The sequence below is a fragment of the Rhinoderma darwinii genome, chromosome 2 (assembly GCF_050947455.1).
Source record: "Rhinoderma darwinii isolate aRhiDar2 chromosome 2, aRhiDar2.hap1, whole genome shotgun sequence".
NCBI lineage: Eukaryota > Metazoa > Chordata > Amphibia > Anura > Rhinodermatidae > Rhinoderma > Rhinoderma darwinii.
The window spans coordinates 105,986,656-106,006,450 of NC_134688.1; the positions used below are offsets into that span (position 1 = coordinate 105,986,656).

The following is a 19,795-nucleotide window of genomic DNA, read 5'->3' on the forward strand; positions in this document are numbered from 1 at the left end:
TATCTGAACGAACCCGTCTGTGCTCTGAATCAGCCACAAATCTTTTCACACTACGATGATCACGCTTACGTTTTCTTGAAATATCCAATGTTTTTCATACCTTGTCCAAGGTATTGCACGCTTTTCGGCAGCAGAGAGATCCTTTTTCTTTCCCATATTGCTTGAAACCTGTGGCCTACTTAATAATGTGGAACGTCCTTCTTAAGTAGTTTTCCTTTGATTGGGCACACCTGGAAAACTAATTATCACAGGTGTCTGAGATTGATTACAATGATCCAAAGAGCCCTAAGACACAATACCATCCATGAGTTTAATTGAAAAACTAATAATTCAATGTTTATGACACTTAAATCCAATGTGCATAATAATTTGGAACACGGTGTATGGAGATCTCTCTGCTCTCTGGTTCAAATGCAAAATTAAAAAGCTAAAATGGAGCAGAGAGCTCTGTCATACCAGTATTATTGGGGGCAGGCAGAGCAGGAATTCTGTAAGGTACAATTTCAGCCAATAGCTGCAGAGCAGAAGGTCTGTGAGGTACAGTTTCAGCCAACAGCTCCAGAGCAGAGGCTCTGAGGTAAATTTTCAGCCAATAGCTGCAGAGCTAAAGATCTGTGAGGTACAGTTTCAGCCAATCGCTGCGGAGCAGTAGGTCTGAGGTACAGTTTCAGCCAATAGCTGCAGATCAGAAGGTCTGAGGTACAGTTTCAGCCAATAGCTGCAGAGCAGAAGGTCTGAGGTATAGTTTCAGCCAATAGCTTCTGAGAAGGACCTCAAGTGTACAGAGCAACTTAGAAACTTGCATTTCAGCGGTCAAAGTCAAATTAATAGCTCTGGTATGGTACATGACCCTAGTAGATCCATTTTACTACTTATATAAATTTGAGATTCACTTTTAGTAAATTGTTATTTAGTGATTTTCCCAGCCTGCTGAAAATTAATAGTGCTGTGTGCAGTTTTAGAAATCTGTTTGTGGCCAATCCTAGATCATTTCTTTAAGGCCCTGTTCACAAAGAATTTTAAGCCAGATTTTGACCGGCCTACATTTTCTTGACGTGTTTTTTGTGGTGCCTTCCGCAGCATTTTTCGCCCGCGGCCATTGAGCACAGCAGGGAAATAACGCAGTGAAAAAGGCTTTCTTTGCCTCCCATTGATTTCAATGGAAGGTCAGAGGCAGAACCGCAGCAAAAAAAAAGAGCATGCAGCGGAAAAAAAACAAAAACGCCTCCACCTCCCAATGACATTTTTGACTTTTTTTGGTGCTGATTCCGACACGGTTTTCGTAAAAAAACTCAGTGTAAACTCGGTCTTAGGGTTCCATTAAAAATATGTTATTCATCTTTCTCCCTATGATATGCCATCAATGGAAGTTGAAGCACTGGGATCCGTATCAATCATTGGAGCAAAGGGACTGACAAAATAACTGGTCTTTTGTCTGGTTTTTCAGCTGAGCCCCATTCACTTGTTTAAAGGAGTGGCACCATGTCTGAAGAAACTCTGTTTTTATAGGAATATGTATTTGCCTATTGTATTTCTATAGACTGCACACGCTATAGAAAGTCTGCTGGTAGCCTCAGTCAGGGTATCTTTTTGGTGGTGGTTGTTATGTCTTACCTGGTAATGTATAATTTTAGGCAATTTAGTGAATATCTTTTGTACTGTAATTTCCATAAATGTAAGCTTTTACATGATGTCCAGCTCTACTGTACATTACTTTAACCCCTTCACGACTGCCATACCGCTATATACGTTCTAACTGCTGAGCCTGGAATGAGTTTAATGAGTGCAGTTCTGTTCTAGGTGGTGCTATCTACAGGGGGGTACTATATACAGGTGGTGTGGCACTATCTACATGGGTACTGTGGCATTATATTGGCTCTATCTACAGGGGACACTGGCGCTTTCTACATGAGCACTGTATGTAGTACTATGTGGGCATTATCTACAGGGAGAACTGTGGCACTATGTGGGCTCCGTGGCACTATTTACAGCGGGTACTAACTATGTGGGCACTGGTACTAGCTATGTGGGCAATGTGGCACTATCTACAGTGGTATTGCGTCACTATCTAAACGGGCACTGTGGTGTTTTCAGGGGTTTGGGACAAAAAACCCTAACTAATAAAATTCATCCATTTTTTTAATGTCCATGAAAAACGGATGGCAAATGCCGGTTAAAAACGGTCAGACGGCCAGGAAATTAATTCAAATCTTGAGACACATTGATGCAAAACAGCCATGAAAAACAGACCATTGATTCGTTGTTGACTGCCATTTTTCTCACAGTCGTGTGTATATAGCCCTCTCTTCAACCTCCTCTCAAAGCGATCCAGGGTGACGGAGAGAGAAGAGGACTAATTGTTGCAGAGCTCTACAGTTTATATGTGTGTATACACACATATATATATATATATATATATATATATATATATATATATATATATATATATATATATATATATGTATATATACACACAGTTAGGTCCAGAATTATTTGGACAGTGACACAAGTTTTGGCATTTTAGCTGTTTACCAAAACATAATGAATATACAGTTGTATAATCAATATGGGCTTAAAGTGTTGACTCTCAGCTTTAATTTGAGGGTATTCACATTCTAATTTGAGGAAGGGTTTAGGAATTACAGCTCTTTAATATCTAGCTGCCCCTTTTTCAAGGGACCAAAGGTAATTGGGCAGCTATCTCAAAAGCTATTTAATGGGCTGCATGGACTATTCCCTCATTAATCCATCATCAATTAAGTAGGTAAAAGGTCTGGAGTTGATTCCAGGTGTGGCATTTGCATTTAGACACTGTTGCTGTGAACCCACAACATGAGGTCAAAGGAACTCTCAATGCAAGTGAAACAGACCATCGTTAGGATGAAAAATATTAATCCATCAAAGAGAGAGAGCACAAATGTTAGGAGTGGCTAACACAACAGTTTGGTACATTCTTGAAAAAAAAGAGCGCACTGGTGATCTCGTGAACTCTAAAAGGCCTGGACGTCCATGGAAGACAAGAGTGGTGGATGATCGCAAAATCCTTTATATGGTGAAGAAAAACACCTTCACAAAATCTACCCAAGTGAAGAACACTCTCCTGGAAGTAGGTGTATCAGTATCTAAGTCTACCATAAAGAGAAGTCTTCATGAGAGCAAATACAGAGGGTTCACCACAAGGTGCAAACTATTAATCAGCCTCAAAAATAGAAAGGCCAGATTAGACTTTGCCAAACAACATGTAAAGAAGCCAGCCCAGCTCTGGAACAGCATTCTTTGGACAGATGAAACTAAGATCTACCTGTACCTGAAAGATGGGAGGAAGAAAGTATGGAGAAGGCTTGGAACAGCTCATGATCCAAAGCACCCCACATAATCTCTAAAACATGGTGGAGGCAGTGTGATGGCATGGGCATGCATGGCTGCCAAAGGCACTGGGTCACTAGTTTTTTTTATTTTTATGATGTGAATGAAGACAGAAGCAGCCGGATGAATTCTGAAGTTTTCAGGGATGTACTTTCTGCTCAGATTCAACCAAATGCAGCCAGGTTGATTGTACTTTGAAGTGACATCCAGATGGACAATGACCCAAAACATACTGCGAAAGCAACCCAGGAGTTTTTTAAGGCAAAGAAGTGGAATATTCTGCAATGGCCAAGTCAATCACCAGATCTCAACCCGATTGAGCATGCATTTCACTTGCTTAAGACAAGACTTAAGGCAAAAAGACCCACAAACAACCACCTGAAGACAGCTGCAGTAAAGGCCTGGCAAAGCTTCACAAAGAGGAAACCCAGCGTTTGGTGATGTCCATGGGTTCCAGACTTCAGGCAGTCATTGCCTGCAAGGATTCTCTACAAAGTATTAAAACATTTTTTTATTTATTTATGGTAATGTTAATTTGTCCAATTACTTTTGAGCCCCTGAAATGAGGAGGCTGTGTTGAAAAATGGTTGCAATTCCTAAACGTATAACAGGATATTTTTGTTCAACCCCTTGAATTAAACCTGAAAGTCTACACTTCAATTGCATCTCACTAGTTTCATTTCAAATCCAATGTGGTGGCATGCAGAGCCCAAATCATGAAGATTGTGTCACTGTCCAAATAATTCTGGATCTAAATGTATAGCTAGATAAATCTATATAAAAATTACAAAAAAGTATTTTATTTTTTTTATTGATTTGTCTGCTCATAATAAAAAAATAAAAACACTGAATTAATTAAACAAATTTAGAAAATGAAAGCCTCATAAGTCTTGTAAAAAAAAAAAAAGGAAAAATAGTTGTGAGAGGGGCGTGGCCGGATGTCTGGCTGAGGAGACGTACTTCGCTGGGCTCCCGATTATCCTGACTCCGTATCCTGTATCTATCACCTCCATCCTGAATGTCTGAAAGACTTACTGTGCAGGGTGGTGACTACACGTCCTCCTGTGTTCCCCAGTGTGCAGATTTGTGGTGTCGGGTGCGGATATCGCTGGATATAGAACTGACAGCAGCAACGGTGCGGTCTCCCTGCCTGTATTACTCCACTAGTGGAGTGTGCTGGGAAAAGGGTCCTGGGGACTGGAAACGTTACCCTGTAAAGGGCTTGCTTCTGCCTGGGAGGTAGGTGAACGACGGGGCCGGCATTCCCCTCTCCCTCCTACATTCTTGCCGGTGGCTGTGCTGGACTGGGATTATAACTCTGTGCCTTCAAGTAATGGTGTCCCTTTGCATGTATAGACTCTCCACTGATACAGGAACGTTATTTTAAGAGGCACCCTGCTTTTGAAGACACACAAACGTTGCATTGCATTACACAGAGGGCCGCTGGTTTACCCCTCCCGCCCTGCTTTTCTACCATTTTCTGCACACTCTGCTGTTTAAATCTTCTAATATGGGGAAGAAGGGAAAGAGTAAGTCCCTGGCAGGGAACTCTTTCCCCCCCCCCTCTGATGATGAGTCTGTAATGGAAGATCCTCCATTTCACTCACTGGATGACCTGGATGCTGGTCCCTGAGGTTCTAATATATTGAAAATCATGCGGCGAAAAAGCTGGAGCAGTTTTCTCGGCCTGTGTTGTTGCCTGCTTCCCCTGAACACTTTTTATCAATATTTGATGGATCCTTAAGTCCACCAAGACCACTATCCCCACAAGACCAGCCTGTCTCCTCCTCACATGTGGATGTTAAATTTGCAGAATTGCTGGCGGCCATCAATTCATGTCAGTCTCAGCTTGTTACCAAAGTTGATGAACTGCGTCAAGATCTTGTTATACTGAGGCATGATATGCAGAAAATCTGTGAACGTACTACTGACAATGAGCGCAGAATCTCTGAGGTGGAGGACACTTTGTGTCCTATTCCAGCTCAAATTGCAGATTTGAGGAGGCAGGTAGTGGCTTCAGTCGACCGGGCAGACTATTTTGAAAACCGTCTTCGATGTAATAATGTCCGTATTGTGGGCCTGCCAGAGAAATCGGAGGGTGCGGATCTGGTCAAATTCCTGAAACAGTGGCTAAAAGATACCTTGGATGTTGAGGGTTTCTCTGCTTTTTTCACCATTGAGCGGGCACACAGAGTCCTGTATGGGTCCTCCGGGGGGACCTGCACGTCCATTGCTCGCACGCATGTTGAACATCAGAGACAGGGATGCTATTTTACAGGCGGCAAGGAAAAAGTGAACTATCCTTTATAACTCTCAACGAATCTCCTTAAACCCGGATTTCTCGGTTAACATCAGGAGACAACAAGTCCAATTTACGGATGCCCATAAGAAACTACGCGAGAAGGGGTACAGATATGCGATGCTGTATCCTGCCTAGCTGAGAGTAATCGATGGTCCGACATCTAAATAATTCTTTCTTTCCTCCAATGGGGCCCTGGCATGGGCGGAGGCAGTACCGATTGTTCCTGGAGGGGCTCTTCCTCCTGATTGAATAGTCTTTTAATGGACAAGAGCCTATATTCAATGTTCTTGGCTTTACTGCTGGGTTCTGAAAAAAATTTGTGTCACTTATGATTTTGCGCCCTTATAATCACCTATAGTTTGTGATGGGGCGTAGTTCTAGTCTAAAATGTGATATGCCAGATAGACTCTTATCTTGTTCAAGGAGTCAGGACTCGGGACTGTACTAGTGCGGTAGGTGTTAGTTTAGTCAGGAACCACTGTTTCTCTAGTTGTTTGTAGTTACAGGGTAAAGGTCTGCACTTAGCTAGTTTAGTGTCTGACAGGGGTTACTAAGGGGTTGTTTAAAGTGGTACTGCTGATGTATGAGTGTGTGCATCTGGATGCATTATGGCTTCAATTAAGATACTAAGCTGGAATGTCTGAGTCCTTAATTCCAAATTTAAGAGAGCTCTTGTTTTTAACTTTGTAAAAAAACATTCCCCTCACATCATATGTTTACAGGAGACTCATTTAACTGGTCAAAAAGTTCTGGCTCTTAAACGGGCATGGATAGCACGGGGATATCACTCCTCATATTCAAATTATTCTCGACGGGTATCGCTCCTAATAGCCAAAACTTTGCATCTGGTGGCGCTGCAAGTAGCCCGTGATCATTTTGGTCGATATATTATTATGCACTGCTCTATTTATGGTTCGGTTTTTACTATTGTCAATTTATATGTTCCCCCACCTCTGGATCCTGCACTGCTGGATTTGGTGGCTGAGAAATTGTCCGAATTTCCGGAGAGTCCTTTCTGTGTATGGGAGATTTAATGCAGTGCCGCATGCCTCCGGTGGATCGTACTGGAGGGATAGATCAGGCATCTACTCACCTTTAACTTCTGGTCTTCAGCACTCCATGTGTGGCGATGGAAATTTCCGTCTTACAAATTATACTCCTATTATTTGCCTACTCATAAAACCTTCTCTAGGATTGATCTGGCGATGGCTTCAGGGGATTTTTTGCCTGCAGTAAATTCTATTACTCCCAGGGGTATTTCAGATCATTCAGCTCTTCTCCTAACATTTTCAGCTGGACCTCCCGTTGACTCTAAGATATGGCGGTTACATCCAGCATGGCTTGTACATCCTGAGGTCATATCAGAGGTTTCAGCCTCCCATGCACTCTATTGGGACAACAATTCCTCCCACCCAGACCCGCTAATTGTATGGGATGCATATAAAGCTACGGTGAGAGAAGCTTTTATGACAGGGGTTGCTAAATATAGGAAAACCTCTGGCGAAAAGGAGAGGTTCTTGACATGTGAAGTTCATAGGGCTGAGAAGGATTATATTACGAATCCCCAAACTGCCACCAAGAGCCAATGGGCAAGGGCCCAAAGGGAGTTGCTTATGTTGCATACTGAGCAGACTAGGAAGCGAGTGCTGGCTACTGAGGTATCTACATTTGAATATTGGGATAAGAATGGTAAACTCCTGGCCTATCTGTCGCGGTCGGAGCATCCCTGAGTGTCCATTCCCTCCGCTCTGTCCTTGGAGGGTGTGATATATAATGCTCCGAAGGCGATAAATTAATTTTATTATTTTTATTCTGCGCTCTACAGCTCTAAATGTTGTGGTCCAACAAGCAGTGTAGAACAATTTTTACAATCGCTCCCCTTATTGTGTCTGTCAGCTGCTCAGGCAATGGAGTTAGATAGCCCGATTATGGTTGAAGAAATAGAGACCACTGTTCAGTCATTACCATCAGGCAAGACACCTGGACTGGATGGCCTTGGTGGGGAGTGGTATAGGGCCAATGAGGATACTCTGGTACCGAGACTCAGGGACGTCTATTCTAGTGCTTTTGAGTTGGGCGTTTTGCCGGCCTCTATGCGTGAGGCACTTATTGTGGTGGTATTGAAGCCAGGGAAAGAACCTACTCTCCCAGATTCCTATCGTCCTATTTCACTTATCAATTCAGATGCTAGCCAAAATTCTTGCCAATAGATTAAAGAAGATTATATTGTCCTTAATTCACCCTGACCAGATGGGCTTTATGCCAGGGAAGAGTACGGACATTAATATGCATAGACTGTTTCTGAATATTGATGCAGCCAGAAGTCATGAGTCTCCAGGGTTCGTTCTCTCTTTGGATACATATAAGGCTTTCAACTCGGTTTTATGGCGGCATCTATGGATGCTCCTTTCTAGCTTGAATTTTGGTCCAAGATTTTTGGCCCTGGTTCGCCTCCTCTATGAAGGGCCTTGTGCTAGCGTGAGGACGAATCTGGATATATCTGACTCTTTTTTTTTTTTATTGGGCCGTGGTATATGTCAGGGCTGTCCGCTCTCCCCGTTATTATTTTCCCTCGCAATAGAACACCTGGCAGTGGTTATACGCCAATCCCCTGACATACAAGGTATTACTAGAGGCCGCATGACTGAAAAAATATCTTTATATGCAGATGATACTCTGGTATACTTGACGGATGATGGTCCTTCTCTGTTTACACTGATAGATGCATTTGGCAGCTTTTCTGGCCTCACGGTGAATTGGGCTAAATATGTTATGTTTCCCCTTGCTCCTGGTTATTGCTCCGGATGGAGCCTTCCTGTACTCCTGCAAATAGTTTCCCAATTTACCTACCTGGGGATTAGGGTCTCTCTTAGGGTATGTTCACACGTAGTCAACAAAAACGTCTGAAAATCCAGAGCTGTTTTCAAGGGAAAACAGACCCTGCTTTTCAGACGTTTTTTTACCAACTCGCATTTTTCGCTGCGTTTTCACGCCGTTTTCGCGGCGTTTTTTACGTCCGTTTTTGGAGCTGTTTTCATTGGAGTCTATGAGAAAACAGCTCCAAAAACGTCCAAAGAAGTGTCCTGCACTTCTTTGATGAGGCTGTATTTTTACGCGTCGTCGTTTGACAGCTGTCAAACGACGACGCGTAAATAACAGGTCGTCTGCACAGTACGTCGGCAAACCCATTCAAATGAATGGGCAGATGTTTGCCGACGTATTGGAGCCGTATTTTCAGACATAAAACGAGGCATAATACGCCTCGTATACGTCTGAAATTTGGCCGTGTGAACATACCCTTAAGGTATCACAGTATGGGGAACTCAACCTTGACCCTTTGGTTGTGGCTACTGAGAGGCGGCTTGATACATGGAAAAACCTCCCTTGGCAGGATTAATTTATTTAAAATGGTTTACTTACCCAAATTTTTATATTTATTTTGTGCCTGTCCTGTTGTGTTATCCAGAAGATTTTTTAAACCGCTGGATGGTATACTGCGATCGTTTTATTGGCAGGGTGGCGTGCCTAGGTTCAGTCTCAGTTTGCTGCAGGCCCATAGGAGAATGGGGGGAATGGCGGCGCTAAATCTTTATATAGACTACTTAGCCTCTCAATTGGTGATTGCGCGTTGTTGGATAGGCATAGATCTGAGTAATACAGCCACTGCACTGGTGGGTGCACTGATGACCTCTTATGAAAGTCTTACAAACTTGGTCTATAGATTTAAATCCCATGGAACGTACCACTGCCGTTTCGGATGGTGGCCATGGCTTGGAGGGCAGCACATGCTCTGATGAAGGTCTCGGAGGTTCCTTTATACTCACCTAGGACTCCACTGTGGAATAATCCCTGGTTGTCTCATCTTGAGTTGCTCCCGGGGGCGGTGATGTGGTTCGGGGCTGGGGTCAAAATTCCTGGGTCAGGTAGTTAGTGCAGATTCTGGCTTTGTATCCTTTTCCGCACTTCAGGATAGTTTTGACATTTCCCGGAGACGGCTTTTTTTCCATTATCTTCAGCTGCGTCATGCTTGGTCTGCCCAATTTGGCTCCCTGTCACCTCAGGTTGGTTTCTCTAAGCTGGAGGACCTTCTTAGCGCTCCGGGTCTTTCCAAGGTCCTCACCCAATTATACACCCTGATGTCCTCCCTGGGACAAATACCCTTTGATATGGCATTTATGCGATGGAGGGGGGATAAGTGCAAGGGATTTTCTGATACAATCTAGGTTTTTACATAGGGTCTATAACACACCAGTCAGACTCCAGAGGATGGGGGCATTGACCTCGGATAGCTGTTTTCGCTGCCAGTCGGATGTTGGTACTATTTGCATTGTGTGTGGGTATGTCCCAGAGTGGCCCCCTTTTGCTGGAAGTAGTGGAGTTTCTTCATGCTCATTATGGTTTTCCGCGACTTCTTACGCCTCAGATGTGTCTATTGGGTGTTATGATTGAATGAAGTCGTACCAAATCATTATGATAAGATATTTGTTCGATTTGTTCTTTTCTTTGCTAGGAATCTTGTGATAATGACTTGGAAGAATATGGAGGGTCCGAGTTTAATACACTGAAAGCAATTGGTGAATAAATATATACCTATGTATAAAAAATTATATCTAAGCAGACGATGTCAAGTTAAGTTTGATAAAATTTGGTCAAGGTGGTTAGGGACTCTGGAGACTGCGGTTTAGATGATTTTTTTTTTATGAGGGGAGGAGGTTCTTGGGGGTGGGAGGTTTGGGGAACTAGAATGAATGTGGGTGTATGAATGGTTTGACTGAGTTGGGGCATAGAGGTCTTGAAATTTTGTGACTTCTGTATATGCAATGTATCTGCTCTGCATTGGCTATGTAATTCACTGATGTGTTGCCTATCTCAATGTCTCTGAGTTTGTCTAACTTGTTTATTTGTACATGATTGTACAGCAAAAAGTTTTAAAAATAAAGCCTTTAAAAAAAAATGTTGTGATATTCAAAGCGGTTCCAAAGATATTATCGTTTAAGGAAGTGCATATCAAAAATGGAAAATTTGACCTGGACACAGGGGCATCAATGACCCTTGGTCATGAAAGGGTTAAACTAACTCTTCTTTTTCTGATTTTCAGTTGCTGAAAAAGATAAAGCGCTGTGAGAGAAAGGGATCAGAATCTGTGACAGAAGAGAAATGTGCTATACTCTTTACAGCTGAGATTAACTTCAGCGGCTCCACTTACATTATCCAGGTAATAGCCTTCAGACCATCTTATTTTTTATCATCACTTATGGTATTATTATTAGTGGTTATAATAATAAAATAATAATAAAACTCTCAAAAATAAAAGATACAGATGAAGCTCTCATGCACACAGTTGGCTCTGTATGAGGCCATAATATGATGCCATGACAGGTGTACGGGCTCTTACCTCCATATACCTTTTAATTTCATACATGTATTTTTCCTGTCAGATTCCGCATTAATCCAACAGAAAAAAATTTGTGCCATGCACCATTTAATATTATACGTATGCTTGTTAGCATTGTTTCTAAAAGAGAATAAGTACATACGGCACCCGACAGAGCCTATACAGCAACAAGGTAGGCCGTGCAGCTCCGTACTAGGGAACCGATACAGCCTCTATGCACTGGCGTACAAGCTCCATGCACACGATTCAACCAAGTGAATGAGCCCTGAAGGGGTTTATGATAGATTAATATGCCCTTATTACATCGAATCATGTCTAGTATACAATTCTGTATTTTCTTTTCTCACAGGCCTTGTCTTTGCCTGTGGTTGTAATAGTCCATGGAAACCAAGACAACAATGCTAAGGCCACAATTCTGTGGGACAATGCCTTCTCCGAGATTGTAAGTGTAAAACAAATTTACAATGCTGAAGTAAGATTTTACATGCATACTTGGTAAGATGCAACATAATGGGTGTTAGGCCCCATGCACATAGCTGTCATTTTGATTTGCAATTATGGACCGTAATTGCGGGTCAAAGTATGGACCCATTAATTTCTGCGGGTGACTGTCTGCGGCCGGCCGAAATCACGGACCGGGATTACTGCTACGGCTGTGTGCAGTGGGCCTTATGTAACATTATTCTCTGTAAAGTGACCAAACTAGGGGTGATAGACCAGCGGCATCGCCCTGCAGAAGGATGATGCAGCTCCAAACAGTCCACAAGGCAATCAAACGTAACTTTACTTCCTCAGATCCGCAAATCTTGGTGGTTACAGTATGTAGAGCCCGTATACATGTTGGTTGAAGCAGTTCAGTAAGCCCAACGTAATGTAGGCACAGCCTTAATGAAGGGAGCGCATGACTAGGTCTTTGGGGTTTTAGGCTACCACGTTTGAGGCTATTTGTATAGGGATTAGAGGGTTAAGTGAAAGGGGCATGGGGCAAATGTATCTATATGTGGTGGGTGGAGTGTAATGTATATAAGTCCATGCGGGGAAGAGGAAGCCCTCTTTCCCGCTGGACAACTGGAGAAAATAATTGTCCTGTCAAGTGTACTGTTTAAAAAAAAACAAAAAAACAACGGTTTTACACTTACCTGTGATGGATGCGGCGATGGAGCTCACGATGGCCAGGATCCGGGATGCAGTGATGCAACACGGTGCGGGCTGGCTCGATCAGCTGTTTGCCGAGGCTCTTTCTCCGGTTCCAGCGGCTGGAGTGGAGAGCGTGGAGGGACGCAGCAGCGGGCGTTCCAGGCCTCCGGAGAGGCCTTCCCCAGAGGTAACGCCTCAGTCTCGTCGGCGCCGAGGGAGCCCCTCCAGGGACCCTCCTCCTCCTCCAGGTCCGGAGCTGTCCTCTGGCGACGGTCTGCGGAGGTCTGGGAGGAATCCCATTAGGCGGGCGAGACTGGAGTTGACTGGAGGGGGGGGCCGCGGCGGCCATCTTCCCCTCTCCTGTCTTCAACTACAAGACCGGAAGTGGAGGCGGGACCGGATGCGCGCGCAGGACCGGATGCGCGCGCAGGACCGGAAGTGCGCACAGGACCGGAAGTGCGCGCAGCACCGGAAGTGACAGCTTTCTCCGGCGCCGAGGTTCCAGGTGCCGGAGGAGCTCTGCGAAAAGATGTACGGACACCAGGCCCGACCCGCAGGAAGAGGCGGGCTCCAGATGGGGAGTGAGATCGCGACCGGAAGTACCCGGGCAGCATACGTGAGTGACGCCGGGCCCCATCCGGACGGGAGGGGACAGCGGTCAGCTGTTCATTCAGCACCAGGAGAGAGGGTCGTATATGACAGCCCTGCAGTCGGACTGGGAAGACAGGGCTGTCATTCCGATTATGCCACGCCAGCAGCGGGTGGCAGGACCGTGGATGGGCCGCGTTCCACTGGGCCTAGGACTTCAGCTACCGGAAGGTCGGAGAGCTACGGGGAGCGTGGGGTGCAGGAGCACCACTCCCCAGGACCGTCAAGATCGATGCCGTGCTCATCCGGAATGGTGGACGCGTGTGGGGGGGATGTGGGGGGAATGTTGTCTATGTCACAAATGCATTTGTTGTTTAGAGGGATGCAGGAATATTTTGCGAGAGTTTTGCCAGGTGTAGAGCAGTCGCCAGCGAAGGTATGGGGCGCTGCTAGCGAGGCGAGTGCTAGTGCGGCTGCGGCAGGGAGTGCGGTTGCTAGTGAAGTGGCGCCGGTTGCGGGTGCTGTAGTGGCGGTGGAAAAAGCGGTTGATGCGGTGGCTAGTACTTCTAAGAAAGTGGTGGAGGATGTGCGTTTGGCTGACGCTGCTAAAGGGGAAGTATATGTGTGTTTTGAGGGCCCGCTGGGGGCGCATTTGAAGGTTGAGATTAGGGAAAAAATCTGGAAAGATGAATATGTGGAGATTTTTTCTTTATTGCCTTTGGAGAAGTTTAATTTGGACCGGTGGAAACCGGATGAAAGTAAGAAGGAGGAGGAGGAGCGGCGGCGTTATCGCTTGATTCCTCTGACTTTCGCGAATTGGATGCAGGCCTTCGCTATTTTGGCTAGTGTGGTGGGTGAGAAGGCGCCGGAGAACTGTTCGGCGTTGTTTTGTTATATGGATTCAGTAGGGGAGGCGTATCGTGTATACGGTGGTAATGCGTGGTTGCGGTATGACGAACCGTTTCGTCAGCGGAAGTCGGTGCGCCCGTCGTTGCGATGGGATCACAAGGATATCAGTTTGTGGATGCGTCTGATGTCTGCTCCAAAACAGGGGCAGCAGCCCTTTCGGGATGCGGCCGGCGGGCAGGAGTCAGCAGCGGGTCGGCCAGCTTCCTCAGGAAAGGGGTGTTGCTGGCAGTACAATGAGGGGCATTGCAAGTTTGGCCCAGACTGCAGGTACAAGCACGATTGCTCCGGTTGCGGAGGCGCCCATGGTTTGTCCAGATGCTTCAAGAAGCATAAGGGCAGGCAGGGAGATGCTGAGCAGTAGAGGGGCGACGCCGGTGAGGGTGGAAAGGATGCTCCCGTTTTTAAGGGAGTATCCAAATAAGAAAGTGGCAGAGTTGTTGTTTTTAGGTTTTTCAGATGGTTTTCAGATTCCTTGTACGTCGGCTGGACGTGATGGGGTGGTCCGTAATTTGTCGTCTGCTTTGGCGCGGTCTGTTCTGGTTACGGATAAGCTGCTGAAGGAGGTGGCGTTGGGCCGCATGGCTGGTCCGTTTTCCTCCCCGCCTGTTCCTAGTTTGCGGGTTTCCCCGTTAGGTTTGGTTCCTAAAAAGGAGGTGAATAAGTTCCGCCTTATTCATCACTTGTCTTATCCGGAAGGCGAGTCGGTAAATGACGGCATTGATCCGGCCTTGTGCGCGGTCAGTTACACTTCCTTTGATGCGGCGGTTGTTTGGGTGCGCAAGTACGGGAAGGGCTCACTGTTAGCGAAAACTGACATTGAGGCCGCTTTTCGTTTATTGCCGGTGCATCCGGATAGTTTTTGTTTGCTGGGATGTTATTGGCAGGAGGAATATTTTGTAGATTGTTGCCTCCCGATGGGCTGCTCCATTTCATGCGCTTATTTTGAGATGTTTAGCACGTTTTTAGAGTGGGTGGTTCGTCGGGAGGCGCAGGTGCCATCTGCCCTGTATTATCTGGATGATTTCCTGTTTATCGGGCCGCCGGGTACCTATGTGTGTGCAGGATTGCTACATACTATGGAGCGAGTGGCAAAGGATTTTGGGGTACCTCTGGCGCCTGACAAAATTGAGGGACCCACGACGGTCATCAAGTTTTTGGGGATCATGATTGATTCAGATAACATGGAGTGTCGCTTGCCTGATGATAAGTTGCTGGAGTTGAGAGAGTTGGTGGCGAGTGCGCTGCGCAGGAAGAAGATCCAGTTGTGGGATTTGCAGTCGTTGTTGGGTCATTTGAATTTCGCTTGTAGGATTATGCCCATGGGGCGGGTGTTTTGCAGGCGATTGGCAAGTGCTACCGCTGGGGTGCATTCTCCTCATCATTTTATTAGGTTGTCGGCGGAGTTGAAAGCTGATTTGTTGTTGTGGGGGGGGGTTTTGGGCGGTCGGTGCTCATGTATCAGCCGGTGTCTAGTGTGGACTTGGAGCTGTATACTGATGCGTCAGGTGCATGTGGATTTGGGGCTTATTTCCAGGGGCAGTGGTGTGCAGGAGTTTGGCCAAATGCATGGCATGAATGCGGTTTCGTCAGAAACTTGGCTCTGCTGGAACTGTTCCCGATTGTGGTGGCTGCGGAGTTGTGGGGGGATTGTCTGCGGGACCGGAGAGTTCGTTTTGTATGTGACAATCTAGGTGTGGTTCAGGCCGTTAATGCGCAGACAGCTAATTCTCCGTCAGTCGTGCGACTATTGCGACATTTAGTTTTGAGAGGTTTGATGTTGAATGCACATTTTGTGGCAGTGCATATTCCTGGGGTGCTTAATTCTGTGGCTGATTCCCTTTCTCGTCAACAGTGGGACAGGTTTCGTCTGCTGGCGCCGGGAGCGGAGTCTCATGGCCTGCCTTGTCCAGAGCATCTGTGGAAGGTGGTGTGACAATGGCGATGGCGCTTGTGGAATGGTCTGTTAGTGTGGTTACATGGAAGAGGTACAGTGCGGTATGGCAGGTATGGGAGGCTTTGTTGGAAAATGCGCAGGCGGGTATTTCAGATGGGTCGGCGTGTTTGTTATATTATATAGGAAATGCGTACAGTGAAGGGGCGTCTGCAGTAGCGGTCACTCGGAGTTTGTCGGCATTGGCGTTTTGGTTCAAGAAAAAAGGTGAAGAGGACGTGACTAAGTCCTTTCTGGTTCGGCAGGCAATGAAGGGTTTCCGGAGAGGTTACGCAGTTAGGAACCATAGGAAGCCGGTGTCATTTGAGATTTTGGTAGCAATTTGTGATTTATTGCGGGATGTTTGTGTTTCGGCGTTTGAAGCGCGGTTATTTACACTGGCTTTTTCTTTGGCGTTCTTTGGGGCGTTCTGGATATCGGAGTTGGTGTCGGCCAGTAAGAGTGTGGCAGGGGGTTTATTGTACGCGGATGTTGAATTGGAGGGCTCCTGCTTATCTTGTTTGCTTCGTAGATCAAAGACAGATCAGGAGGGGAGAGGTATTGTGGTGCGTTTGTATGAGTTACCAGGGTCGCGGGTGTGCCCGGTTCACTGTTTTCGGGAGTTTGTTGCGTGGAGGCCGGAGGGGCCGGCATCCTTGTTGGTTCATTCAGATGGTTTGTCTTTGTCAAAATTCCAGTTTTCACAGGTGTTCAAAAAATGTATCCTGTTGTCTGGCAGAGGTGGAGCAGGTTTTAGCTCTCACTCTTTTAGAATTGGCGCAGCTACGGAAGCAGCTCGGTGGGGTTTATTCCCGGCGATGGTTAAGAAGATCGGTAGGTGGGAGTCAGACCGATATAGGTTGTATGTGCGGCCTCACTTGCTTTGAGGCAGTGGTGATAAGTTGTGCTGGAGGAGGATATGGAGTTGTTAAATTGCTATCTTGTGTTGTTTTAGGTCCTTGCTTGATATGGATCATTGGGCACTCCTACGTGCACTGGGGAGGTGTGCGTGCTGATGTTCGTCCGGCTGGACGGCAGTTGGGCCTGTATCATTCAGAAGTTCAGGTCAGATTTTTGGGTCTGCGGGGCATGCTGTGGTGCAGGTTGTTGCCAGAGCTCCAGTTTTATGCAGGTTTGGATAGGGCGCCTGATATTCTGGTAGTGCACCTTGGTGGCAACGACTTAGGTATACGGTCGTCTAGGGATTTGGTGCGGGATGTGATGATAGATCTGTTGCGGTTGTGGTCATCTTTTCCTGGATTGCTGATCGTATGGTCGGATATTGTTGCTCGCAAGGTGTGGCGTCAGGCCCGTTCAGTCCACAGTTTAAATAAAGCAAGAGCAAAGGTGAACAAGGTGGTTGGCAGATTTGTGGCACGCAATGGCGGTGTTGTGGTGCGGCATAAAGAGTTGGAGGGCAGAGAGGTTGGTTTCCTGAGAGCGGATGGCGTCCATTTGAATGAGGTGGGTCTGGATATGTGGACTCTGGACATCAAGGAAGGCATGGAGAAAGCCCTACAGTTGTGGAGGGACAATCATGTGTAAGGGGTCACACATGATTGTCGTGGCGGTAGGAGGAGGTGTCTTTGAAGGCATGTAATGGGAAGAAGGAGAATCAACAATGGAGATTGTTGAAAGACAACTCGGGGCGTTTAACCCTGGATAGTATTGGAGGGGCTGGGGAGTGGTTACCCAGCTGATATTGCATATATACCTGATGGGCAGGGTCCCCAGGAAGGGAGAGAGAGGTCTTGGAGATGGTTGGTGCCCTCGGGTCAGGTGCAGCACGGCTATAGGGCAATAAGTCCAGACCTAACAAGGAAACGATGGAGTTTTTTATTTAATGCCTGAAGTGCCTTCAAGGATCCTTTAACTTGAGAATGTTGGAAATAGAGCAGGATGTTTATTATGGAGTGTTGTGATGTTTTTATGGTGTGTATTTAATAAATGGCTGCTGTGGCCTTTACACCAAAATTCAAGTTGTGGTCTCTTATTGGGATTTGGGGTGGAAGGTCATAGATAGCGAAAGTCATCAAACATACCTTAAGTCAAGTCATATAAGCGTATTGATTTCACTCACAAACGGGCACAGATGTTTGGCGATAACTATAGAGTCTCTATGTACACAGCATGGCACAGTGCGCATTCTAACAATCTCTTTCTATTGATTCATCTGCTCACGATCGGAAAGAGTCTTTCTCTCTTGGGGCAAACAAACACCATCTCAATTGCAGTGCAGGGAGAATCCAGCCTCCACCCGCTTGTCTCAGGCAGCTAACAAACAGTGCACTCTTGACCTGTGTCGGCCCCCTCGTACCGTTTAATCTCTCAGCAGCTTATGTGCTCATCAGCTTCAACTTCTATGACTGACCTGGCTCCTCAACAGGAACTGCAGCTTAAAGAGGCTCTGTCACCAGATTTTGCAACCCCTATCTGCTAATGCAGCAGATAGGCGCTGCAATGTAGATTACAGTAACGTTTTTATTTAAAAAAAACGAGCATTTTTGGCCAAGTTATGACCATTTTTGTGTTTATGCAAATGAGGCTTGCAAAAGTCCAAGTGGGAGTGTTTAAAGTAAAAGTCCAAGTGGGCGTGTATTATGTGCGTAAATCGGGGCGTTTTTACTACTTTTACTAGCTGGGCGTTCTGACGAGAAGTATCATCCACTTCTCTTCAGAACGCCCAGCTTCTGGCAGTGCAGACACACAGCGTGTTCTCGAGAGATCACGCTGTGACGTCACTCACAGGTCCTGCATCGTGTCGGACGAGCGAGGACACATCGGCACCAGAGGCTACAGTTGATTCTGCAGCAGCATCAGCGTTTGCAGGTAAGTCGATGTAGCTACTTACCTGCAAACGCTGATGCTGCTGCAGAATCAACTGTAGCCTCTGGTGCCGACGTGGCCGACACGATGCAGGACCTGGGGCAGGAAGTGAGTGACATCACAGATCTGCACTGCCAGAAGCTGGGCGTTCTGACGAGAAGTGGATGATACTTCTCGTCAGAACGCCCAGCTAGTAAAAGTAGTAAAAACGCCCCGATGTACGCACATAATACACGCCCAGTTGGACTTTTACTTTAAACACGCCCACTTGGACTTTTGCAAGCCTCATTTGCATAAATACAAAAATGGTCATAACTTGGCCAAAAATGCTCGTTTTTAAAAAATAAAAACGTTACTGTAATCTACATTGCAGCGCCTATCTGCTGCAATAGCAGATAGGGGTTGCAAAATCTGGTGACAGAGCCTCTTTAACATACAATGTCTCTTGATACTGCATCACACACTCTGTCCATAGCCAGCTTGCTTCTGTGGCTTCCCTCAGCAGGGTAGCCCTCCTGGCCCCTGTCTTCATGGGACTCACTAAATCGCTTGTACTGCAGCTCCGTCTCATCAGTCTGCACACACAGGCAGGTCTACTCCTTGGCTCTACATCACTTTGCTGGAGCCCACAAGGCTTCTCACTGCACGGTCTGCATCCTCTTTGCATCCGGCACACTTTCCCTCTTCAGCTGCCTCAGTGACTCAGGGTCTGTACGAAGCGCCCTCCGCCATTTCTCTCAGCAAGCACGCTTCTATCTCTATTATTCTAGGAGCAGCAGGATCTCCTACCAGTCCATGTGGTTTCTACCACACTCTGATCTCCTCTTCCTGTTGCCAGCTCTTTTATATGGTTGATGCAATAGTGGAATCTAGTGGCAGAGAACCATAACATATCTACAGTGTAAAACAGTGCACATATATATGCATTAACAGCGCAAACAGCAATAAAATTCAGCAGCACTGCAGCTCCACAGTACTGACCATCATTATTAGTATTTTTAATGGTGCAGTGACCTGGAAGAAAATCACACATTAAGCAATCACAAACATATATACATTGTCACGATCACAGGGTATGTGGACACACTAGCAGTTCGCAACACACGGGTACATGAACTAGTCCAGACAGTGGCTGTGGCTTCAGCACGGATGGAGGTAGGTGCAGCAGGTTGCGCCAGACATGGCAGGCAGTAGAAGACGTAGCAGAAGACACTGGATGTGGCAAACGGCACTGGACGTGACGGAAGGCACTGGATGTGGCAGAAGACACTGGACGTGGCAAATGACAGCAGGTGCAGTAGACACGGCTCCAACACTAGTAGGCACAGGAATTAGAACTCAG

The 19,795-nt window shown here is 46.2% G+C and overlaps 1 protein-coding gene across 1 annotated transcript in view; it reads left to right on the forward strand.

Annotated features, from left to right (window-relative positions):
- Positions 1 to 19,795, forward strand: part of STAT6 (signal transducer and activator of transcription 6) — a 232,456-nt gene that overhangs the window by 157,367 nt on the left and 55,294 nt on the right. The window contains exons 10-11 of the mRNA XM_075852010.1: positions 10,767 to 10,883; positions 11,413 to 11,505. Coding sequence (XP_075708125.1) covers positions 10,767 to 10,883; positions 11,413 to 11,505 — 210 coding nt within the window. The remainder of the gene's footprint in view (positions 1 to 10,766; positions 10,884 to 11,412; positions 11,506 to 19,795) is intronic.